This window comes from Dama dama, chromosome 7 (assembly GCF_033118175.1).
Source record: "Dama dama isolate Ldn47 chromosome 7, ASM3311817v1, whole genome shotgun sequence".
In the NCBI taxonomy this organism is placed as follows: Eukaryota; Metazoa; Chordata; class Mammalia; order Artiodactyla; family Cervidae; genus Dama; species Dama dama.
This window is the reverse complement of record NC_083687.1, coordinates 53,115,280-53,138,228: the sequence shown is the minus strand read 5'-3', so window position 1 is coordinate 53,138,228 and position 22,949 is coordinate 53,115,280. Positions and strand designations below refer to the sequence as shown.

Here is a 22,949-nt window from a genome sequence, read left to right as displayed (position 1 = left end):
GCCCTCGCGGGGCGCCGCGGGGTTATATTGGGCCGGGTCGAAGGTGGAGACGAGACGGGGCCGCGGCGGCAAGCGTGGAGATGCTGCTCCGGATGCCGGGGGCGGGAAGGCGGTTGCGGGCGCCACGGCCTCGGGGACTCGGCTCCGTGGGCGCTCGAGGGTGAAGGCTGGACCCTCGCCCCGGGGCGGCAGGCACGGCAGCCGGCACTGACTCGACCCGCGAGGACGCCTGAACGGGACCTGCGACTGCGGGAGAAGAAACCCCATCTTTGGAACGGGAAGCAGATGCGCACGCTTCCTCCTCCGGCAGGAACTCCAAGCCCCGCGCGCCCCGGCACCCGAGGCTGGAACTGCGGCTCTGCACGCCTTCCCCCAAGTCTCCGCTCCGCATCCTGAAGCCAGTACGCCCCCAGCTCCTCCCTCTTCGCCCCTGTCGGTTCACCCAATAAGCACAACCACTCCAAAGAAGAACTCCAGCGGAAGGGGACTCCAATCCGGAAAGCGACTGTCTCACCCAGAGGAAGGCGAGCTCCGGGAGAGGCCAGGACCCCGGCCCCGATCGCCACCCCGCCCCGGGCGCCCGCTGTCCAGGACTGCGCGGAGGCAAAGGGTACGCACCGGGCGGGGACGGGCGCGGGCATGAAGCTGGAGGTGTTCGGGCCCCGCGCGGGTCTCGGGGACAAGCTGGGGAGTGATCTGGAGGGTGCGGGCGGCAGCGACGCGCCGTCTCCGCTATCGGCCGCGGGCGACGACTCCCTGGGCTCGGATGGGGACTGCGCGGCCAACAGCCCGGCGGCAGGCGGCGGCCAGCGGAGCGCGGGCGGCGGGCCGGGCGCTGAGGAGGCGGGCGCGGCTGGCGCTGCGGGGGCGGCGGCGGCGGGGCCCGGAGCCGGGGACGCAGGTTCGGGGGGCGCGGGCGGCGGCGAGGGCGCGCGCGGCAAGCCGTACACCCGGCGGCCCAAGCCCCCGTATTCGTACATCGCGCTCATCGCAATGGCCATCCGCGACTCGGCGGGCGGGCGCCTGACGCTGGCCGAAATCAACGAATACCTCATGGGCAAGTTCCCGTTCTTCCGCGGCAGCTACACCGGCTGGCGCAACTCCGTGCGCCACAACCTCTCGCTCAACGACTGCTTCGTCAAGGTGCTTCGCGACCCCTCGCGGCCCTGGGGCAAGGACAACTACTGGATGCTGAATCCCAACAGCGAGTACACCTTCGCCGACGGCGTCTTCCGCCGCCGCCGCAAGCGCCTCAGCCACCGGGCAGCGGCCCCGGGCCCCGCGCTCCGGCCCCCGGACGGCGCGCCCCCGCCGCCCGCGCCCGCCGCCCCGGCCCCGGCTTCGCCCCGCGCGCACTCGCCCGTCCGCCCGGAGGGGCGCGCCAGCCCGGCGGGCAGATTCTCCGGCCCCTTCGCCATCGACAGCATCCTCAGCAAACCCTTCCGCAGCCGCCGCGCCGGGGACGCGGGCCCCGGGGCGCGCCCTCCGTGGGGCGCGGCGCCTTGCCCGCCGCCGCCGCCGCCGCCCGCCTACCCGGCGCTGCTCCAGGCCGCGCCCGCCGGGGCCCTGCTGCCGCTCTGCGCGTTTGGAGCGGCCGAGGCGCCGGGGCTGCTAGCGCGCGGGGCCGAGGCGCCGCCCCTCCTCCTAGCGCCCCTGGCCTCCCCGGCCCCGGCCAAGCCGCTCCGAGGCCCGGCCGCCGGTGCGCACCTGTACTGCCCCGTGCGGCTACCCGACGCCCTGCTCGCGGCCTCGGCCCGCGCGCCCGGCCCGCACCTGCCTGGGCGGCCTGAGACGCTCCTGGCCTGAGCGCGGCGGGGGACGCGGGCTCGGGGCCGGGCGCTTTCCGCCCGAGGACAGAGACGGTCACAGAACCATCACCCGACGTGCCTTAGAGCGAACACCGGACAGAAGGGTCTCAACTGCATCCCGAGCGTTTCCCTTCGTCCTTAACAACTCACGTTGCAGAGGAGCAAAGCAGGGCCTCCGACGGTTTCCATTCCTGAACCAAGCCTGTGCCCGTCCCTTCACAGAAACTTCTCGCGGCCCAGGCTCTGCCTTCTTCCTGCTGTTTTCGTTGCACCTTCCAGTGCTTTGTCCCTTACAAAGCGAAACAAAGCCTAAACAGCACATCGGGGAACCATTCCAGGTGATCCACGACGCGACTACTGCGGGGGAGTCCCGGGCCCCCTCCCTTTGTGCCTGTGGTGTTTACAGGTGCGGCTGAGCGGGAGGGGCCAGAGGCGCTTCAGTCATCTCTGCTATTGACCAGTTCCACTGTGCCAAAAGATGAAAAATATATATATTGTTGGGTTTTGTAATTAAATTATTTATATATTTTTGAAACCCGAATGGAAAATGTTGCAGGCAACGGTTGTGGCTTTACTGTCTGTTGGGTCATTTCTTAAGTGTGGTCTCTTTAGGCCAGGTGGCTTCTTCCAAGGAAAAGCTAACCGTTATGTTTGTGGGGTGCCAGGGTCACTGCCACTTGAAAGCAAGTGTGATTTTTATTTTTAATATTATTTGTCTATGTACATATTCATGTATAAATTTTATGAAACCCAGGCATAGCGCTTATTTTTTAATAAAACTGACAATTGACTTTAGCACTTTGTGGTGATGGGTTGAAGACAGATTTTTGTACCCCCTTCCCAAATGATCTCAGGTTTGACTCTTAAGAAACTCCTTGTGTTGTTCAAACTGTTTTCCTGAATAATTCACCTTGTGGAGTTCAAACTGTTTTCCTGAATAATTCAGTAAAGGTAGATGCTGTGGATTTCATTACCTGACACATCGCTGTGAGATTCTGCAGGATCCAACTTCCATCAGTGGGGTTTCTTAAACGTCAAAGCAATGACCTCTAAGAATTCACTTAAGTTACCAGAACATGTGGGCCCCGCTTCCCCAAGAACCTCTGGGGACAAGTTCAGCTGTTAACCATCAGACATTATCAGGTAAACTGGTTCTGATCACACTCAAAAATGTGATCTTGGCAAGGGACTGTCTTAACACTGAAGATTTCCGCAGGGAAATTTTTTTAATTATTTATTTGATTGTGTCTTAGTTGTGGCATGTAGCGTCTAGTCCCCTAACCAGGGGTCGAACCTGGGCCCCCTGCATTGGGAGCTTGAAGTCCTAGCCAATGGACCCCCAGGGAAGTGCTTCAGGGCAGTTTTAAGAACATTTTGAAAGTGTTTTCTGTATCTAAACAAAACCACCCACCTATTTAGGAATGCAGAGGAGGTTTTGTCTGCTGGAGTCCCGGTGGCCTGGCTCCTTCTGACCTGCAGGGAAGAGCCACTGGTGACGTAGGAGGGAGGGTCCATCAGAGGACGAACCGGAAGTCAGCGTTCAGGTCGGCTTCTTCAAAATCTCAGAGGCAGCCGAGCTCTAACAGTCCCTGGGCTGCAGTCTTGGAAAAGGAATGTAAAGAGTGAAGACTCAGAGGCTGTAAATTCAGGCCCCGATGCTGTTCCGGGGGTTGGGCAGGTGTCATCGTAACCAAGACAAGAGGGTGACGTGGGGGCTGGGTACGGTGAGTGGGGTTTACTTCAGGATGCTGTGTTTTGGCAAAAATAGGAGGGAAAAGCCCATCCCTAAGTCTAGTTAACGGGAAGCAAGTCCTGACTGATTCTGATTTGATCTACTTAGTGGTCGTGAGGAAGGATAATAACAGGGTTGAATTAGGACAAAAGGCACCCATTTACATGGAGATTGCACCCACATGGCCAATAATTAGACGAGAAAATTGAAATGGGGGGAGCCCAGGTTCACGGGGTAGAAGAGGGGACCATCGCTCAGTTCCTTGGGACCCTAAAGGCACCCGGGAAGCCAGGGGAGCGCCCTCCCGACCCCAACCCCATCGCTGACTGCAGCCGACCAAGCCCTCCTCTCCGACTCTGCCGTCTTCAGAGGCCGGGTCCTAATACCGCCCCCTCGGGTTGGTAAAGCCAGTGTTTTCATGTCCAGTGGATACTCGAGGACGACTCTGCGAATGGACAGAAACAGCGAGGGGAAAGGAGATGTCTTCTCAGCCACAGCGCTTCCCGCTCCCCTCCAAGGTCAGTCCTCCCCGAGACACACTCCGGACGGACCCCGGTGAGTGAGGGGCCACCTTCGCCTCGCCGCCAGCGACCACCAGGTTCTCTACAGAAAGGCCAGAGTCAGGGGACCTGGGCTCCCCTGTCAGGGGTCATGACCCCTGCCAGACTCCCGCTCGCGCGAACCCTGCGCATCGCCCCGCTGGGCCGGACTGGAGGCGGCGGAGGGCGGAGGTCCCGCCGCGGCTGCAACCCACTCAGTCCTGGGAGCTTGGCGTCCGTAGGGCAGTTTCCCTGGGAGACTCCACCGATTCCCTGAGAGACTCCACCGAGGTCCAACCTTCCCGAGTCCGCCCAGAAAACCCCGTTCCTCCTGCGCTCCAGCGGGCAAAGGGCCGGGCCCGAGGGAGCCCCGCCCCGCCCCGCCCGTTCCCCGCCCCTCCCTGCCCGTGACCCTCCCCAGCCCACCCCGGGGACCCACCCCAGCCCTAACCTGCCTCAGCCCTCCCCCAGCTCAAGCCACGGGGCCAAGGCCCACCTGTGCAAACAGCAGGCGAGGGCAGCTGACCCTCGCCCGATGCCGGAGCTCAGGACGGTGGGGTGGGGGTGGGGGTCTGTTTGGTTTGGGAAACGCCCTTTGATACCTGAGCGCCAGGGACTTGGGCTCGCTGAGCGTGCTTTGTGGTCCCCTCACCTGCCCACCCCCACCCAGGGCGCTGGATAGGGGGAGAGAAACCCATGACCCACGCCCTGTGCCTGGTCTCAGCCTGCAAGGCCAGCACTGCCCCAGTGCCCCAGGCCAGGCCCCTACAACCTGAGGTCAATCTGCTGATTTTGGTGGCAGAAAACCTGAACAGCCCAGCCGCTTCCTAAGATAGAGGATTCTCCCAAACACCAGAGGCTGAAGCAGGGCACTGTGCCCTGCCCCAACCCCACCAACCCCTGGCACGACCACCCCATGCCCTGGGCTTCCTCCAGAACTGAGTCAACTTCTTAGTCCCTTGGACTCTCAAGAAAAGATGAAACAAAACGTTCCCCCCACCCCATGGGGGAAGACGGGCTCATGGGGGCCCCCCAGGCCCACTCTGTCCCTGCCACCGTGTTACAAAGCAACATTGCCCTTTCTCAGGAAAATCACACACAAATAAAAGATAACTCCTTGACTCTCTTGGACAGACCCTAATCTTATGTCACCCTGCTTATTTAACTTATATGCAGAGTACCTCACACAAAATGCTGGGCTGGATGAAGCACAAGCTGGAATCAAGATTGCTGGGAGAAATATCAATATACTCAGATACACAGATGACACCACTCTTATGGCAGAAAATGGAGAACTAAAGAGCCTTTTAATGAAAGTGAAAGAGGAGAGTGAAAATGTTGGATTAAAACTCAACATTCAACAAACAAAGATTGTGGCATCCAGTCCCATCACTTCATGACAAATAGATGGGGAAACAATGGAAACAGTGACACTTTATTTTGGGAGACTCCAAAATCACTGCAGATGGTGACTGCAGTCATGAAATTAAAAGGCAGGTGGGCTCCCTCCCACAGTCTCCTCCTTGCTCCTTGGAAGAAAAGCTACGACCAAAGTAGACAGCATATTGAAAAGCAGAGACATTACTTTGCCAAAAAAGGTCTGTCTAGTCAAAGCTATGGTTTTTCCAGTAGTCATGTATGGATGTGAGTGTTGGACTATAAAGAAAACTGAAAGCCGAAGAATTGATGCTTTTAAACTGTGGTGTTGGAGAAGACTGTTGAGAGTCCTTGGACTGCAAGGAGATCCAACCAGTCCATCCTAAAGGAAATCAGTCCTGAATATTCATTGGAAGGACTGATGCTGAAGCTGAAACTCCAATACTTTGGCCACCTGATGCCAAGAGCTGACTCATTCGAAAAGACCCTGATGCTGGGAAAGATTGAGGGCAGAAGGAGAAGGGGATGACAGAGGATGAGACGGTTGGATGGCATCACCAACTCGATGGACATGAGTTTGAGCAAACTCTGGGAGTTGATGATGGACAGGGAAACCTGGCATGCTGCAGTCCATGGGGTTGCAAAGATCCGGACTCGACTGAGCGACTGAACTGAACTGGATCTTATAGATGAGAAAACAGGCCAGAGGGTAGCTGAAACACTCCTCCCTGACCCAAGAGGAAACCAAGATTCACCTCTAGTTCAGAATTCTTTCCATTGTAACACAATTATTGGGATAATTCAGACCAAAACATACTGTGGCCTACACTTAGTTGAACTATTCAGACTACTGTCTCAGTTCACTCATTCACTGGTAGGCGAGCCTCCCAAACTGGGACGTGGTTTCTTTCCTTAGTGAGAGCTGGTGTCTGCCCAGGGGCAGCCTGGGCGTGGGGGTCGCAGCCTCACCGTCGAGGTTAGGTGGTGCCCCTGATGCTCTTTCTGTGCCTGCAGAGCCCCCTCCCTCCTGAGGGTGCAGTGGGATTCTGTGCCCAGAGGACCCCAGAAACCCTCTCCAGCCCTGCTCTCTGGTGACAGGGATGGGTGGACACCCTCCCACAGGCCTCTCCTGCTCCCCCAAAACAACGGAAATGGCCTCTCGCTAGAAAGAAAGAACTTCCAGTAACCCACCTTCCATTTCCACCTCTAAAAAATGCCAACACAATGCAGTCACATGATCCACAACTTTCTTAGGTGTCAAGAGCTTTGTTGGCATCACATATCCAAAAACATTGCCCCTCTGTTTTACTGTTCTTTATTTCTCTACTCTGGGCTTCCCGGGAGGCTCAGCAGTGAAAGATCTGCCTGCAGTGTGAGAGATGTGGGTTTGATCCCTGGGTCAGGAAGATCCCCTGGAGGAGGGCATGGCAGCCCACTCCAGTATTCTTGCCTGGGGAATTCCATGGACAGAGGAACCTGGTGGGCTACAGTCCACAGGGTCGCAAAGAGTCAGACACAACTTAGCAACTAAACAACCACAAATTCTTTATGTCATAACAACTAAGTTTTGACCGGTTCTAGAAGTTAGACCCCAAAGAGTCCAGTAAATATTTCCTGCTTTCTAACACCACAATAGTTCTAAGTAATAGACTTTACAGTTCCCTCATGAAACCATTAAAATCTTGTTATGCTTTGATGACATAACTTGTTAATTCTTAATGTTGTCAGCAAACGGCTCTAATAAGTGTCTTCTAAGGTTGTGATCAAAAACATGAAAATACATCTTCCCCCTATTCCAGGTCCTTTTCAAACTGGCAGAGGCTCTGACGTCACACAGCGCTAGTGCGGCCCTCTGTGTTTGGCTTTCAGACGGATGGTTGGTTAGAAGCAAGCGCCGTCCTGCCCTCCAGCTTGCACACGGGCCTTACGTGCTCCTTCCCGGGGCACTGCAGGCAAACACAAACGCTGCTACAGCGACACTGCCCTCAGCACTCCCGGAGCCTCTCTGCCACTCTTCTCAGGGAAAGTTTAGCCCAGAGGATTTGCCACAACTTGGCCTTTCTATCACACCTGGAATCTGAGATAGCAAACGTATTCAACAGCCTTGACACGGATTTGCTGTTTCTGATCACCAAGGTCTAATGGTTAAGGGAAAAGGCAGAAAGGTTTGGCAATGTCTGGCTAGCTGTGCTCACTGCCATCAGAAGTCTGTAAGGCTCAGAACCACGGAGCCGGTCCATCCACAGGAGCGCTCAGGATGGGGCTCCAGGAAGACGAGCCGGAGCGACCCGGGCTCCAGGGCCTCTCAGAGGCCTGCCCTGTCAGCGGGGGCACCTCCGACCTCCTCAGGCTCTGCTCCCGTGGTGGGGGCGCGGTGGGGCCCGTCCGTCTCCCCAGGGCTCCGGAGCTGGGGCGGGAGGGACTCCGTCCCAGACAGAGGGAGCTGACTTGTCCCTGGGCCCGGGAGGCGGCCCCTCAGTCTCGGCTGCGGGAGGCCTGGCTGCCTCCTCGGGGGAGGCCTCCCGAGCAGCCCTGTCTTGATCCCGTTGGTTCACCCACGTGTCGGTTGCCAGCGCCTCTGGTGCCAGGCTGTGGGCCAGCCCGGCACAGAGCCAGGCCTCTCCTGGGTTACCGCTCACGCTGGCCGGCTGGGGACCCCACGGGGCCCGGCGGGAGGACGTGGGGACACGGGGCCGCGCCTCGCGCGGTGGGCCTCAGGCGGGCAGTGCGGGCAGCTCTGCCTTCTCCTGCCCCGGCCCCGGAGACGAGAATGGGCACCGGGGGCCTGGCCCAGCCGACAGCCGCCCAGCAAGAGGACTGACCTCTGGCCAAGTCCACGCACAGCACGGGCTGACTGTTCCCTTGGTCTGGCCACCTGGTCGAGGATGGACAAGGACCAAGTGCCCAAGTGGAAGAGAAACAGCCCTGCTGCGGTCCCACCTGACGCCCGGGCAGCCCCAGAGCAGCTCCGGGGCTGCCGTCTGTCCAGCGTCCACAGCAGGACTCAGCACCCCTACAAGGAAAGGACGCCCCAAGGACCGGTGACAGAGCCGCATCCTGTCCACCACGCTCAGACCCGGCGGGAGGGACATCCTGTTCCCTGACCCCTGACCTCAGCCTGCACCCCGGCTCCATAACCACAGGTGTTGAGGTGCCGGGAGGTTGAGCAAACGGACATACTTGACCCCGATGGCAGTTACACAAGTCAGCACTCTGAACCAAGGTAATTATTAGTTATGTATTTATTAACTGAACCCCTTTTGAGTAATAGCCTCTGGGGACATTTATAAATGCAATAAAAGGTGCATCATTGTTTACTGCAAAATGACGGGGCTCTTTCTGGATTCTGGCTGAAGCAAGCCCTCAGGCGGGCAGCCTGTCTGCCCAGATCCGGGAAAGGTTGAGGGCAGCCTCCGCCTCTGCTTCCTAGGACATCGAGTCACTCTAAGTCACGCGGCAGACACAGGACATTCTCCAGGGGGAAGATAGAGAAGATGGGCACAGGAAGACCACGCTGCGTCACAGACACCCCCTCCTCGTGCCATGACCGCGGGGCTGTGGACGGGCTCGCCGGCCTCAAGCGCTCACCGTCCACACCCAGAGACACCCGTCCACAGACCAACATGAACAGCAGAGTCTTCAGGAATATTCCTCAAGCTTTTATCTGTCACACGGCACTAGTGGAGATGCTCGGTATGAAAGAAACACCTCTAGAAAGCGGCTGCCAGTCCAGGGAACCCCCAGCCAGGTCCAGCGACCGGCAGCAAGTCCAGTCTGCAGATGAAGACGTCCCGCTGCCCGCAGGACACGGGGCTTTCCCCACGGGGCTGCCGCCTCCTTCGTGCAGGGATGTGAGTGATATGCTCAGCTGCGTTATTCAAGCACACTGGAATAAATCTGCTCTTGAATTCCTTCCACTATGAACTGTCCAAGTTAGAAAGCAAACGCAGGACCTAAAGCACATGCCCACAGTCAGCAGCCAGGCTCTGGGGGGTGACTGGGCACCAGGGCCCGCTCGGAGCCCACGGCCCTGCTATCCCTCTGACCTGGCCCTCAGTCCAGATGCTGCCCGGAGGCCGTGGCCCCCCAATGGCCCCCTGAGCAGCGCCACTCTGCCCTTTGGGAGGAGGAGGCTGTGTTGAAGGCTCTGAGCATGCCCAGGGCAGAGGCTCTGGTCCTGGGGAGACAATTGCCTGAAGGATGTGCGGGTCACGTGGCCACACATGGCCACCCCACCAGACCAGGGGACACACTAGTTCCAAGAGACCACTTTCCCACACGTCCTGCCCGTGGTGTCTTATGCTGTCTCCCTGGGCAGCTGGTGAAGTGCTGGATTCCTCCTGGACCAAAAGCCAGGCGGCATGCACTCTGAGCCTGGCAGGCACATCTCTCTGCTCACCCATGAGGTGACAGCAAGCCACATCACTCCTTCCATCGAGGGGAAGTCAGCTGGACGTCTCTCGTCCTCCTGGAGAGGCAGACACTTCCTGGGCAGCGGGCGGGCAGGCAGGCAGCCGTGCACCCTCAGCCCCAGGGCCCCAGCAGAAGGGGGGCCACCGGGAAGCCCGCAACCAGCAACAACAGAGTCTCTGAAACACAGGACAAAGGGCCGTGTGACTGTGGTTGTCCCCTCCCTAATACAGGTGAAGGGTGCAATTCTCAGCAGTCTTGGTAATTCCAACAACTTTTGCCCAATGGAAGTAAGTGTTTTGAGGAAAGAACACTTTTCGAATGTGCTCAAAGGCACCATCTGAGCCACTCCAACTGCACAGGGGCGGGGCAGACTCCGTAGGCAGCGGAGTCTGGTTCCCTGAGGGGCACCCCTTGTCTGAAATCCACAACAGACGGGGCTCGGGTGTGGTTGGGAACGGGCCACACAGTTCCCACCACCGGAGGCATGAAGGCCTCATCCAGGGCACGCGAGATGACTTGGGTGAAAATCAGTTGAAAGACACAAAGTCAGCAAATTAAGCTCAAGTTAAAGATGGGGTGAGTGTCCTGAGCTGAGGGAGGGCCAGGGGAGCTGGGGCATGAGACACACAAGGAGAAGCTGACGCAGGAGCCCAAGAAGGAGGGAAGGGGGAGAGAACGACTCACAAAAACCAGAAAAGCCGCGTTTCAGGAGGGGACGGGGCAGGCGCAGCAGAGGCGGCTTGGTGGACCAGGACCAACAGCAGTGATACTCCTTAGCCCCGAACGATGAACCCAAATCCTCATCAATCACCTTAGATCATCGTACAAATTACACAGTTTACCATGAGGTGGGTACTTGGGGCGGGGGGGGGGAGAAGGAGTGCTTCAATACCTTTTAACTAAATCACCTGGAGTCTGATCTACAGGATTATATGAATTATGCTGCAAATCAGAGTATGTAGGTCTTTGCCAACATGCATATCACATCACTCATGCCAACAAGTTGAAATTGCTGATGCTACTGATTGTGCAATTAACTTATTTGGTCTTTAAAGAGAAAATACCCCACCTACTCAGGAACTATGGGAGGAATCCTGAAAACCCAGGCTATAAATGTGACCTCTTGAACTTCCCACAAGATTTTTGATCTATTCAACTAAGAAAACTCACTGCAGAGATACTGTTAAAATGAGAGTTGTATATCCCTTCTCTCTTTCTTGAGCAGAGTTGGGCAAACAAACGGCAAACAGAATTCATCTGCTTAGCTGCTTTTTAGCCCAGGGATTCTGTTTATTGCTGTTGTTGCTCAGTCATTAAGTCACGTCCAACTCTTTGTGACCCCATGCACTGCAGCACGCCAGGCTCCTCTGTCCTCTACTGTCTCCTGCAGTTTGCTCAAACTCATGTCCATCAAGTTGGTGACGCCATCCAACCATCTCATCCTCTGTCATCCCCTTCTCCTCCTGCCCTCAATCTTTCTCAGCATCAGGGTCTTTTCCAACGAGCTGGCTCTTCACATCAGGTGACCAAAGTACTGGCACTTCAGCTTCAGCATCAGCTCTGCCAATGAATATTCCAGGTTGATTTCCTTTAGGACTGACTGGTTTGATCTCCTTGCTGTCCAAGGGACTCTGCACTTGGTTAAAGTGAAATCTTAAGTGGCTTATGCACATAAGTGATTTAACCCTGTTAAGTTGGTGTTTTTCTTTTCCTACCAGAGGCCTCCATTTTCTGCTTTCCTCTCAATCATTCTTTTTTGCATTTACTCCTTGAAGCTTCCTTCAAAAAAGGCCAGGATTCCGGGAAGGGGCCAGATCTATCTAAGAAGAAGGGAAGGAGGCGCATTCCTGTCTGGATCCACTGACTTCACAGGGAGCAGAAAGCCCCCTCCAGCCAGCAAGCTGATGAGCAAACTCCAAAGAACTGACTGAATCCCTACCTCACCCCGCACACCAGAACACAGGCCAGAGTGTGCGGAAAGCAAGCCCAGGGCAGAGCGACAGGGGAGAAGGAGAGGTTAAGTCTTCTCTGTGCAGGCAGGGCTCCCTTGAGCCCGGCGGAAACTCTCAGTGCAGATCAATTCTCTCTGTAAATATTGTAAACTCCTCTGTGCCTAAATAGCAGGCACACGGGAAGATATTTGTGACCTAGCTGGCTAATGATAAATGAAAGCTGTTAGAAAGCCATTTTTAAAACAACTAAAAATAGAAATGAACCGTGGTCAAGGCTAGCATATTTCCACCCCAAACGGCAAAGGCAAATAGTCCATAAACACTCTTCATAATACAAATGCAAAGTTAAGAAAAGAAACACTTGCTGCTTTCTGTCTATAGCAGAGACCTGCAAGTCTGACAGTATGCGGCTTGGCGAGGCTGTGAGGAGATGGCTGTGCACACAGTGTTATAATGGGGCTGTAAACTGGTGCACCTTTTCTGCGGGGCAGTTGAGCAATGCCTATTAAAATGTAAAATGCACGTAACCTTTGCCCCAGCAAAACCACTGCTAGGAACTTATCCCAAGGGTGCACTATTTCAGCTGAGCACAAGGGCACCTGTTGGGGTGTGCAGGGCAGCCCTGCCTGTGGTTCCCCAAACTGGGGAGGATGTACATACACCAGCTCATGGGTCCAGTTTAAGTCGGCCGGGGCATAGCCTCACAGCGGACTGCCGGGCAGTCAGGACGGGAGTGTGGTGGAAAGCCGTGTGTTCCGCACGCTGACCGTGGTCCTGTGCGCAGGACAGGACTTCGTGTGCATCTCCATCCACAGACGTGTTCACAGAGGAAATGGTCAGGAGGATTTTACCAAACACTCACGCTGTAGAGTTACCTGGGGGTAGCTGACGGGGCTGCAGAGATGCGGGCGTGGGGAAAGCCATTTATCTTTCATCTGATGCACTTTTATTCTGGTTGGAAGAACTATTTTTTTTTTTTTACTATTATTGTTCATTGCTTCACAATTTAAACAAGCCCAGTTCACTGAGAGGGAAGGAAAGCAAAGGAGGGAGGAAGGTGAGGTGGCAGGTGAGCCGGGGCAGGGACCTCATTCTTCTGAGAGGAGCCCTGGGCCCGTGAGGACAGAAGCCAGTGCATCGCAAACCTGAGCGATGTCCCCAGACTGCGCAGACGGACAACTTCGGGTTCTTCCACGAGTGAGGCAGGGAGTGCCGGATGCTGGCCTGGGCCCTGTCCCTGGTCCCGGCAAAGCCCCTGGGATGAAGTCCTCGGGGACTGAGATCCACAAGTCCTTCCAGGATGCAAAAACGGGAAGGTGTCCTGACGTCCGGCGCCAAGGCCCTGGAGCACAGAGTGGGGAGCTCGCGGGCTTCTGCAGAGAGGAGTCCACAGACAGGGGGGTCTCTAGGCTGGCTTGCTTTCTAAGGCCATGCCCTCCTGGAGGCAGAGGGGGCGGCTTCCTGGCAGCGGCGTCCTCTGCCACACGTGCCCTCAAGCTTTCACCAGATAAAATAGCTTTCTGTCTTCCACCCTGAGATTCTGGTAGCAGACAGGAAGCTAGACTAGTTTTTTTTTTTTTTCACTTATTTCTCAAGGTTAAAGTTATACTTGAGGTCTATTTTTAGAAGATAATGGATTGGTGGAGAAAATTATTTATTTTTAAAGAACTTTTTAAAAAAACTCAAAGATTTTTAGAGAGCTTTAAAAATGACTTTTCTATGGAAAAGGGGGAGGGGGCGGGAGGAACAGCATGTGGGCCCCCCCCCCACCCCAGCCCGGCGCTGAGCCCTCTGCGGTGACGAAACAGCCTCCCACACTGGGAGGCTTAAACATTAATGAGCCTGTCGGGTGCTGGGCCCGGGAGCCCGGCCTGACCAGGAGCCAGCAAGCCTCGGCTGGACCCCTAATTACTTCTTGCGCAACTGCGGGCCGGGTGCCCAGATCACAGGCTCCGGGTCGGGGCGAGGGCCCAGCTCTGCCAGGTTGCATAAGCCTCCGCATAGCAGCATCGTTAGTCACAGTCTCAGAACAAAGGGCCATTCTGACCAGGGCGGGGTCTGCTCTCCTGGCTCTGCAACCGAGACCCACCTTCTCACTGTCAGGGGTCCCCTGCTTCCGGAGCAGGGGGGCTGGAGGGCTCTATGGGGAGGGTCTGGTTCTTGCAGCTGTTGCCGCTGTTTAATCTCTCACCAGATCAAGACGCTTTGGTCCTGGGCCCTCCGCCTTGCTCACCAGCTGGGACAGCACCCCCGAGGGGCTCTGAGCCTCCCCGGGTCCCAGCCCCTCCTGGCCGGCACCAGGCTGTCCTCAGGCCCCAGGGCCTTCATCCATCAGGACCAGCTTCTGCGAAACCAGGTTCCAAAGCGTAGCTGCCCTGGTGGCCACTCATAGAGCACACACACAGAACCTGAAGCTCAGGGGCAGAGCACTGGCTTCAGCAACGACCTGGTCCAGTCCACTGGCATCACAGACGGAGTGGCTGAGGCCAGGGCAGCCGGCAGACAGCCGGCTCTGCGCACGGCCGGCCTGATGAGGCCCTGCTGCTACCTGGGTTCCTGGGCTGCACGGGAGCCTCACGTGCTCCCTCCTCCCTGTGACTTCAGTGTCTGCCTGCGCCTCCTCCGCCCTCTGCTCACCTGGAGAGCCCGCCCCAGAGCTGAGGATAGTCATGGCAACACTGCAACCTGCAGGTGAGTCTGAAGAAGACAGCTCTTCACCTGGACGGAGCCCCCTGGGCAGCAGCGCGGGGCCGGGCCGCTGGCCACCTCCACCCTGCAGGGACACTGACCGTGGGCCGCTTGGGGTTTGGCCGGAGACGGTGGAGAACCAGGCGTGCCTGCTATTCAGAAGCACCTTCGCCAAAGTTTCCTGGGGAAAAATCTTGAATTTCCTATGATTTTGCCAAGAGACTCTGGTCTTTCCACCTGTGATTTTTCACTGAGGCCATGAGGATGGTCAATGCCAAGCTGCCCCTTCTCTCTCTCCACTCACAGCTCACTATGGCATCGTGGCAACAAGGGGAAAACCTCCTTCACATTAAACTCACTTCTCTGATGTGAGAGTGGGACTAGCCGGGATCAGGGAAGAGCCACAGATGCTGAGAAATGCAGTCTGGATACTTCATCACAGAGCATGTCCGTAGATTCATCAGCTGTAACCCAAAGGTGCCAGCTCACGGATTAACATCAGCCCATAGGGAGGCTTCTGGTGACAGATCAAAGAATTCTTTTTCAGCCCGTTGCCCAGTGAATTTGACTGAAACATCTTCTGCTCAGATGTCGCGTTCTGTGAGGTTTTTCTCTGGCCACCCTTTACCTGTCGCTCGTCCTTGCTTTATTTTCCTCCCTGGCACTCAGCATCACCATAACATCCATGTAACTTATTTGTCCTTGTTTAGTGTCTGTCTTCCCCACTGGAATGACAGTCCAGGAGAACACAGATTCCTTTCTGTTTGGTTCACCATGGTGAACACCCCAGAGATGAGCGCACAGCCTTCAGAACACGGGGCTCTCAGGAGACAGCCACCAGGTGGAGGGAGGGAGGGACGGATAGGGGGATGGAGGGAAGAATCAATTGTGAAGATGAAATAACCCAGGAGAGTGAGGGAAAATGTTAGATGACAAAGTCAATAACCACAATTATCTCAGCAGGTGAGATGACAGTCTGAAGCCAGCAAATGGAACTTAACAGGCTGTGTAAGTCAATCCCACACTTAGACTCCAGGAAAAGAATTGCACAAGCATGAGATGGAAAGATAACGGGGCCGAAAAATAGCACGTGCAAGACTGACAGCATCGTGGAAGATGGCCAGCTTGACCCGAGTCCAGAGGACACCAGCCTGTCGGAACGCCTGGTCCCTGGGGTCCTCGACAGAATAATCACAGTTTCCGGTGTACAAGCATCCCATATGCTTCCCTTCATTCGAATTCACACCTTTTCAAACACACTTGCGATATTCATGTGAGCAAGTCTGCTCCTTGCATTTTGGCTTTAAGAACAAAGATTACAAAGAATCTAAAAAAGAATGAATATATGTAAATGCATAACTGAGTCACATGGCTGTACACTCGAAATTAACACAACATTGTAAATCAACTATACGCTAATAAAATTTAAATTATTTCTTAAAAGAACAAAGATGAGAAGCCACCTAAATGTCCACCACTAGGAACTGACATGCCATGGATACAAAACAGTCTTTAAATAAGAATGAAGACTCAAAATGTACTTATTTGGAGCATTATCTCAGGTAGGCAGGTTAAGTGGGGTGTGTGTGTGTGTGCGCGCGCGCTCAGTCATGTCTGACTCTATGCGACCCCGTGGACTGTAGCCCACCAGGTTCCTCTCTCCATGGGATTCTCCAGGCAAAAATACTGGGGTGGGTTGCCATTTCCTTCTCCAGGAGATCTTTCTGACCCAGGGATCGAACCCAGTTCTCCTGGATTGCAGGAAGATTCTTCACTATCTGAGCCACCAGAGAAGCCCTAAGTGGGGAGAGGGATCTAAGAAAAAAGAAAATAAATGCCAATTTTGCTTAGATTTCAGTAGAGCCTTGCTTTTTGGGTGATCTTTGACCATTCACTTGGGCTTCATCCAAGTGCTCATTAGAAATGCAGAGCAGCCAGCCTGGCCCCAGACCCACTGACACACAGTCTGCACTGTCACAGATGCCCAAACGATTTCCACACTCAGCTGGTAATGAGTCTGCCTGCAATAAAGGAGACCCAGGTTCAATCCCTGGGTCAGGAAGATCCCCTGGAGAAAGAAATGGCAACCCACTCTGGTATTCTTGCCTGAAGAATCCCATGAACAGAGGAACCTGGTGGGCTACAGTCCACAGGACTGCAAAGAGTCAGACACAACTGGTGACTAACACACACTAACCTCTAAGCAGTTCCATTTTAGAGAAGAGTTTCATCAGTCTTTCCACCTCATCCGCAGCCCAGGAGGGAGGCCTGGGCTCCATTTCAGCCAACCTCCCTTCCCCAGCTCTTGTCCTGGGCGCCAGGGAGCCATGCATCCCGGTGTCCTTGGGTCCCCACCTGAAGGCTTGCAGGACCACCTATCAGCTCCGAGTTGCAGGCGGCTGAGCTGACACGAGAGGCTGGTGGCTCTGCCTCCCCGGGCGCTGGTAGGCAGACGTGACTGGCTCTGGCTGGGCGCCCTGCTCAGGTCAGGGCGCTGGCTGGTGGTCATATTCTGCTGTCACCCCCTAAGTTCAGCCTGGCTGCTGCCGTCCCAGCCTCAGCTGCATGTTCTCCTCCAAGGACACACCACAGGCAAGGCTAACCTAAAGTCACCCAGGGGTTCCCTCCAAATCCAAGGTCATAGAGCCCAGCAGGACCGCCCCTTCACTGCCAGCACGAGGGAAGCATCAAGGCTTTGAGTGGGACTGACGTCACAGCAACCGTCTGTCCTGAGCCATCCATCCCCGAGGTCCTGCTCCTCTTCCCAGAACCCACGGCGTCATCGGGTGACTTCCTCCTCCACCAGCCAGGCGGCCAGGCTCACCTGTCCTCCTTCTCGGCAGTGACGGGTGGCCCGTGGCCCTCACCCCATCAGGATCTTGGAGCCAGAAGCAAAGTGCAGGCTGGCATCGTGCAGCCTGGAGCAGGGTGGGCTGGGTCCCTGCATCACCATCACGTTGAGAAGCAAGGGTCCCATAACCGGGCAGCATCCGACACAACGTGTACCCCGCTGACCACAAACTGCGCGTTCCGGAAGTCAGACCAGTCCAGGAAGAAACATAAAGGCTTTTCTGATGCATTTCAGAAAGAATCCAGGTCTGTGAGACTGAGCTATGGGAAGAGCGCTGGCCTCGGGGCAGGGTCAGATCACTGGCTCGCACAACGCGGGGAGCCATGGGCAGACACCCCATCAGGAAGACGAGCAGCCTCACCGTCCAGCCCAAAGGGGGCTTCTCAAGCTCCTCTTCTCCCCCTGCTGCACAGAGGAGACTCACCTGCTGCAACACGGGGAAGCCCGAAGACTGTGTTCAGTGACGTCAGTCAGCCACACGGAAAGGTGCTGTGTATCTCCACCGTATGAAGGCCCTAGAGTCATCAAATTCAAAGGAACAGATTAGGAGGGTGGGTGTCAGGGGCTGAGGGAAAGAGCTGAGTCGGTTTTGTTGTTTAATGGGGACAGGGTTCCAGTTTTGTAAGACGAAGAAGTTCTGGAGATCGGGCGTACGACTAGCCTGTGGACGTAACAATGATTAAGGTGGTAAATTTTGTCCTGTGTGTATCTTACCACAATTTAATATAATAAAGAAATAGGTAAATATTTGGCCTAAATTTGCTCACACACAGATCATTCCTAGGAGAAAACACAAAACTTGACAGTGTAGTGCCTTCAGGGCAGCAGGACCCAGGCGCTGAACCAGGAAGGTTTTTCATACATTTTGAACTTTTAGCTTTTTTTTTTTTTTTTTACCATATACATTTCTCAACTTGTCAGTTTAAGAGAAAAAAGTCTGGCCAACAGCCCTCAGGCCCCTTTCTATGGAACCTGGTAGCTCAGGTTTAGGTTTTTTCCCCCACATACAGCTGCAGGTTGTAAACGGAGGCTCTACATTTGCAGCTTCACTCTCTCAGTACTCACATCTCTGTAAGTGAAGGTTTCTCAAAGATCTGGGAAGGTTTTATTCACAGGACCCCAGAGTTGCAGTCTTCGGCCTAAAAGAACAAAATACGCGGATGGGCCTCATCACTCCTGCTGCTTTCACAGCAGGGGTGGGTCTCGGACTTCACCCCCAGCCTGTCCAGCACCCCCCGTTAGCGGGCAAGCTGGGCGTCAGCACAGGGCTGTTCTCACAGGTGTCCTCACTTGGGAGCCTGCGATCCTGGACTCGGCACCGCCCGCCTCCCCCTGGTACACGTAAGGGGCCTGCACACCACACGGCCGGTCACTTGTCCATGGTCTTGCAGCGGCTTGAGGAATTGATTTGGCACCAGCTCTGCCCTGTGGGTCCAAAGCCTGGGTGTTGGACCCCAGGCTGCCCGCCCCAGTCCGCCAGCCCCTTCCCTCGTGTGGCTTCTTGAACCTACACGGTACTGGGTGGGAGGGGCCCCTGCATTGGGGAGGGGGGGTGGGCAGAGAGGACTTGGGGCATCTCAAGAGTGAAGAGCGGCTGTCCCGGGTCTTGGCGACTACAGATTCTGGAGCGGACACTTGGGGGCTGGGAACAGAACAAGGCTCCGAGAGACGGCCACGCCCATTGGACACGCCCCCTCACCTTTCACCGTGTCCCGAAGTTTCCAAGTGTCTGGCCGCTGGCACCGGCTCTGGGGGCCCTTTGCAGCAGTCTCGGGGGCAACCCTGAGTCGCTGGAAGCAAAGCTGGGAATTGGCTGGAGCATCAAGTGAATGGCTCCTCACTTGAGTCTAGAAAGCAAACATGGGGAGTCAGGGCAAAAGTAAAAAGTATTTACTGTTCTGAATGAGGCAGTTTTTTGTGTACATGAAAAAGAACAATACATGTTTATCAATGCTATGACCCTAGAAATGTACTGTTGTGGATATAGAAAGTGGAGGAAAAAAGAGAGAACTTTACATGTAAAACCCTTCAGGACTGTAGAATGATGCATAGTTTGGTCCTCACAAATACTTCTTGAGATAACATCTTCAGAAATGGCAAATGTGAGACATGCCCCCCACAATCTCTGAAGAACGCAAAGACGGTAGACTGCTGAGCAGCCGCCACACGCCCCAGTCTCACTGCAGCCAGTCCTGACCCCCGTGTTACCCTGACGCACCTGTCCCCCGAACAGAGAAAAACAGACACACACACAGGGACTCGGGTGGTCGTGCTTTCAGAAAAGTGGGAGATGAGTGGACACACTCCCCCCTCCGACGTTTCTGATCTCACACATCATGAGACACGGTTCCTCCTCCCGAGTGGTTTCACAGCACCACACGATCCAGACGTTCCACGACACAGTGAACTCCGGCTGATGACCTGTCAGCTTGGTTTCGGGGGTTTGCTGTGGAGGCAGGGTAGGCGTCACTGTGAATGGCAAGGACAGACCTCCAGAAACCCTCTCCTCCTTAAAGCAGCATCAGCACCGGCAGGAGCGGTCACCATCAACGCTCCTTGGCCGCTGGCAGTTCCGCAAGGCCTCAGGAACCCGTGAGCCTGCCCTGGGAAAAACGACCTCCTCTCAGCAAGAACCTTGACGCCCGAGACCCCTCTCCTCCACCCTGTCTGCTCGGAATCTTGAAAGCAGGAGCCTGGGGGCCTCGGAAGGAGAGACCGGACTGGAACCTCCCCAGAGCATGCTCCTCCGTGGCTTCTAGGTGGTTTTATGAGAGACCCCACTGTATCTGACCCAACTCACATGAAAGGCGAAAAACCTTTCCCCCAGGACGCTTGTGAAAAACAGATCAGGGGCAGTTGTGTAACGTCATGATTGCCTGAAACAGTGGTAAAAGCAGAGCAAAAATAGGGCTGAGTGGTGAGATGTCCACAGACGGCTTTGAGAAGCTCTGACGTGTCTGCAGGGCTCCAGGAGGCTGCACGAGTGTGCAAGGCTGTCACGTCCTGGGGAAGACCTGAGAGCTCACATGTCTCACCTCTGGCTGACCCGGAAGCTTTATGCTAGCAAGTGATGCCAAGGCAGCAAGGCCATACTGCCCCACCAGGAACTGAAGGCATTGCCCCACATACACGAGGACCTCGGCAACATGGAAGACCTCCCGGCTGCAGACACTGAGGAAATGATTGAGTGGAGACTTCAGTGACCACGCGTGACCAAGAATCCAGACTTTACAGAATTAGTTCCATTTAAGAAAAGCCAGTAAACAAACAACAAAAGCAACAGCGACAGGCCCTGGGTGGGGGGAGAATTTAACAGAGTTGCCACGTTATATTATTTAAAACATGCAATTTTCAAAACAATATTGCAAGACCCGCAAAGAAACAAGAAATTATGGCCGCCACACAGGTATGTTGTTTAGTTGCTCAGTCGTGTCTGACTCTTTGTGACCCCATGGATTGTAGCCTGCCAGGCTCCTCTGTCCATGGAACTTCCCAGGCAAGAATACTGGAGTGGGCTGCTATTTCCTTTCCCAGGGGATCTTCCTGACCCAGGAATTGAACCCCTGTCTCCTGCATTGTAGGCAGATTCTTTAGGGATCAAACCTGCGTCTCCTGCATCTCTTCTATTGGCAGGAGGATTCTTTACCAATCGTGCCACCTGGAAAACCCTACACACAGGCTGGACTAAGGCTTTAAATTGGCAATCTTGAATGTGTCCAAAGAACTAAAGGCGACAGTATCTAAATAGCTAAAGGAAGTGTGAGAAATGTTTCACCAAATACTGAATATCCATACAAGGATTTTTATTTCTCCAAAGACCAAGTCACAAATCTAGAAAACAGTACTATGGGACTTCCCTGGTGGTCCAGTAGTTTAAACCCCATGCTTCCAATGGAGGGGGCGCAGGTTCCATCCTTGGTCTGGGAAGCTCCATATGCCACAGGGTGTAGCAAACAAAAAATTACAAAAACTGAAATGAAACTTCACTAGAGCTCCACATCAGATCAGAGCAGGGAGAGGAAGAACTCTGAACTCTGTAAGACAGGTGAATAGAGGCGTCCAGTATGAGGGACAGAAAGAGACAAGAAGGAAGAACAGTGCCTCAGAGACCCCTGGAATCTGCTCAAGCAATTATACTTCCTCTGGACGTTCTTAAGGAACGGTGGGCTCTTCCCCGTGGGTGCGGCCATGGAGACGCGGTGACCCTGGTGCAGGTCAGCCCCCGTCCGTCCCCGTTTGTGATGAAACACCAGCAGTGCAGACGTCAGCACGGCTGTTCCAGGACAGACCGTGAGTCTCAGGAAAGGGGTTCATCACTTGGACTACATCACCCCACCTGTGCTCGTTACCCCGGGTCCCTGATCGACCCCGGATGGATACAGGCAAGGCAGGCCAAGCATCCTTTGTAGGTACAGGTGCAGGTCTGCAGACGAGATCTTCCTGCTTGCAGCTACAGCTGTTCCACAGCGGGTGACTGACGTGCTGCGAAGCGGCCGCACCACGACTCCTGACCTGGCTGGCCAGCCGGCAGACGTCCAGCAAGGCCGGCGCCTGGCTCCACCTGTGCCCATGTGCTGGGTGCCCTTCTCCAGCAAGACCATCCTCGATCCGTAAGATGCTCCTGTGGCTTTTTTTTTTTTTAATTTCTCATTTGAAAAGTAGTAACAAGCAATTTTTTGTTTTTAACAGAAAATTTAATGTCTAAAATGTCTAAAAAAGAACTCATCGTGTTTCAAATATTATATTCCTTTTCCTTTAAATTCTGAATAAGTCCAAAGTTGATGGTCACAATTCAACTGGCACCTTAGTGTAATCTGATTCTTTTTCTGTTGCATTAAACACGAGAAGGTAAACTATTAATCTATAGAGCTAATCATCATATTTCTATGCTTTTACTTACAGCTCATCCAGTTTCCTTGGATTAGATGGCTCCTTTTGGGAGCAAGAGAATACCCTGCTGCATCCATTTAGCCTTCACAGCATCTTTCTACCCAGACAGTGCAGCTGTGGATGGAGAAAGCAAGCTTTCTAATCTCCCATTTGAAAGCTAATGACTCATCCTTAAATATGAGAAAATATGCCACAAATATGTTTCATTCTATTTTAGAGTAAGTACTCAATTCTAAAAGAGTAACAGTTTTAGACAGAGTTATAAAATTTATGAAAGTTAAATTATAAAATGTTTTTCCATAAAGTTGAAATATTAACTGAAATAAGTCAAAAAAGCATGCTTACTTTTTGTTGTGTTTCTGCATAAGAAACTTGAAATTACATTTTTTTTTTTTTTTTTTTTGCCAAATGTTACATTGTGTATTTGGAGAAGGAAATGGCAACCCACTCCAGTATTCTTGCCTAGAGAATCCCATGGATGGAGGAGCCTGGTGGGTTTCAGTCCGCCGGGTCGCCAAAGTGACACTGAACACGTGTATGCATAGTTTTTCATATTTTCTCTTCAGTGATCTGCTTATTTACATAATTTGTTCCTTTAAAAAATAGGTTTTCTTTCTCTTAATAACATATAGAATTTTACCCTATTAAAATTAATACTGGACTTCCCAGGTGGCTCAGACAATAAAGAATCTGTCTGCA

The 22,949-nt window shown here is 54.4% G+C and overlaps 1 protein-coding gene and 1 long non-coding RNA gene across 2 annotated transcripts; one reads left to right on the top strand and one right to left on the bottom strand.

The window, feature by feature from the left end:
- The first annotated feature begins 632 nt into the window (after positions 1–632).
- Positions 633–2,603, top strand: FOXQ1 (forkhead box Q1). Its single transcript, XM_061147749.1, has one exon. It carries the CDS (start codon positions 640–642, stop codon positions 1,804–1,806), a length of 1,167 nt encoding a protein of 388 aa, XP_061003732.1. The 5' UTR covers positions 633–639; the 3' UTR covers positions 1,807–2,603.
- Positions 2,604–8,618: 6,015 nt separating this feature from the next.
- On the bottom strand, positions 8,619–19,711 carry LOC133059961 (uncharacterized). The gene is made up of 4 exons (XR_009693672.1): positions 19,060–19,711; positions 18,426–18,499; positions 17,785–17,875; positions 8,619–10,045 (listed from the first exon to the last, which is right to left on the bottom strand). It is a non-coding gene; the product is annotated as an uncharacterized LOC133059961 (long non-coding RNA).
- Positions 19,712–22,949: the final 3,238 nt, after the last annotated feature.

Coding starts and splice junctions, on each gene's coding strand:
- FOXQ1 (XM_061147749.1), top strand. CDS start 640: ATGAAGCTGGAGGTGTTCGGGCCCCGCGCGGGTCTCGGGGACAAGCTG.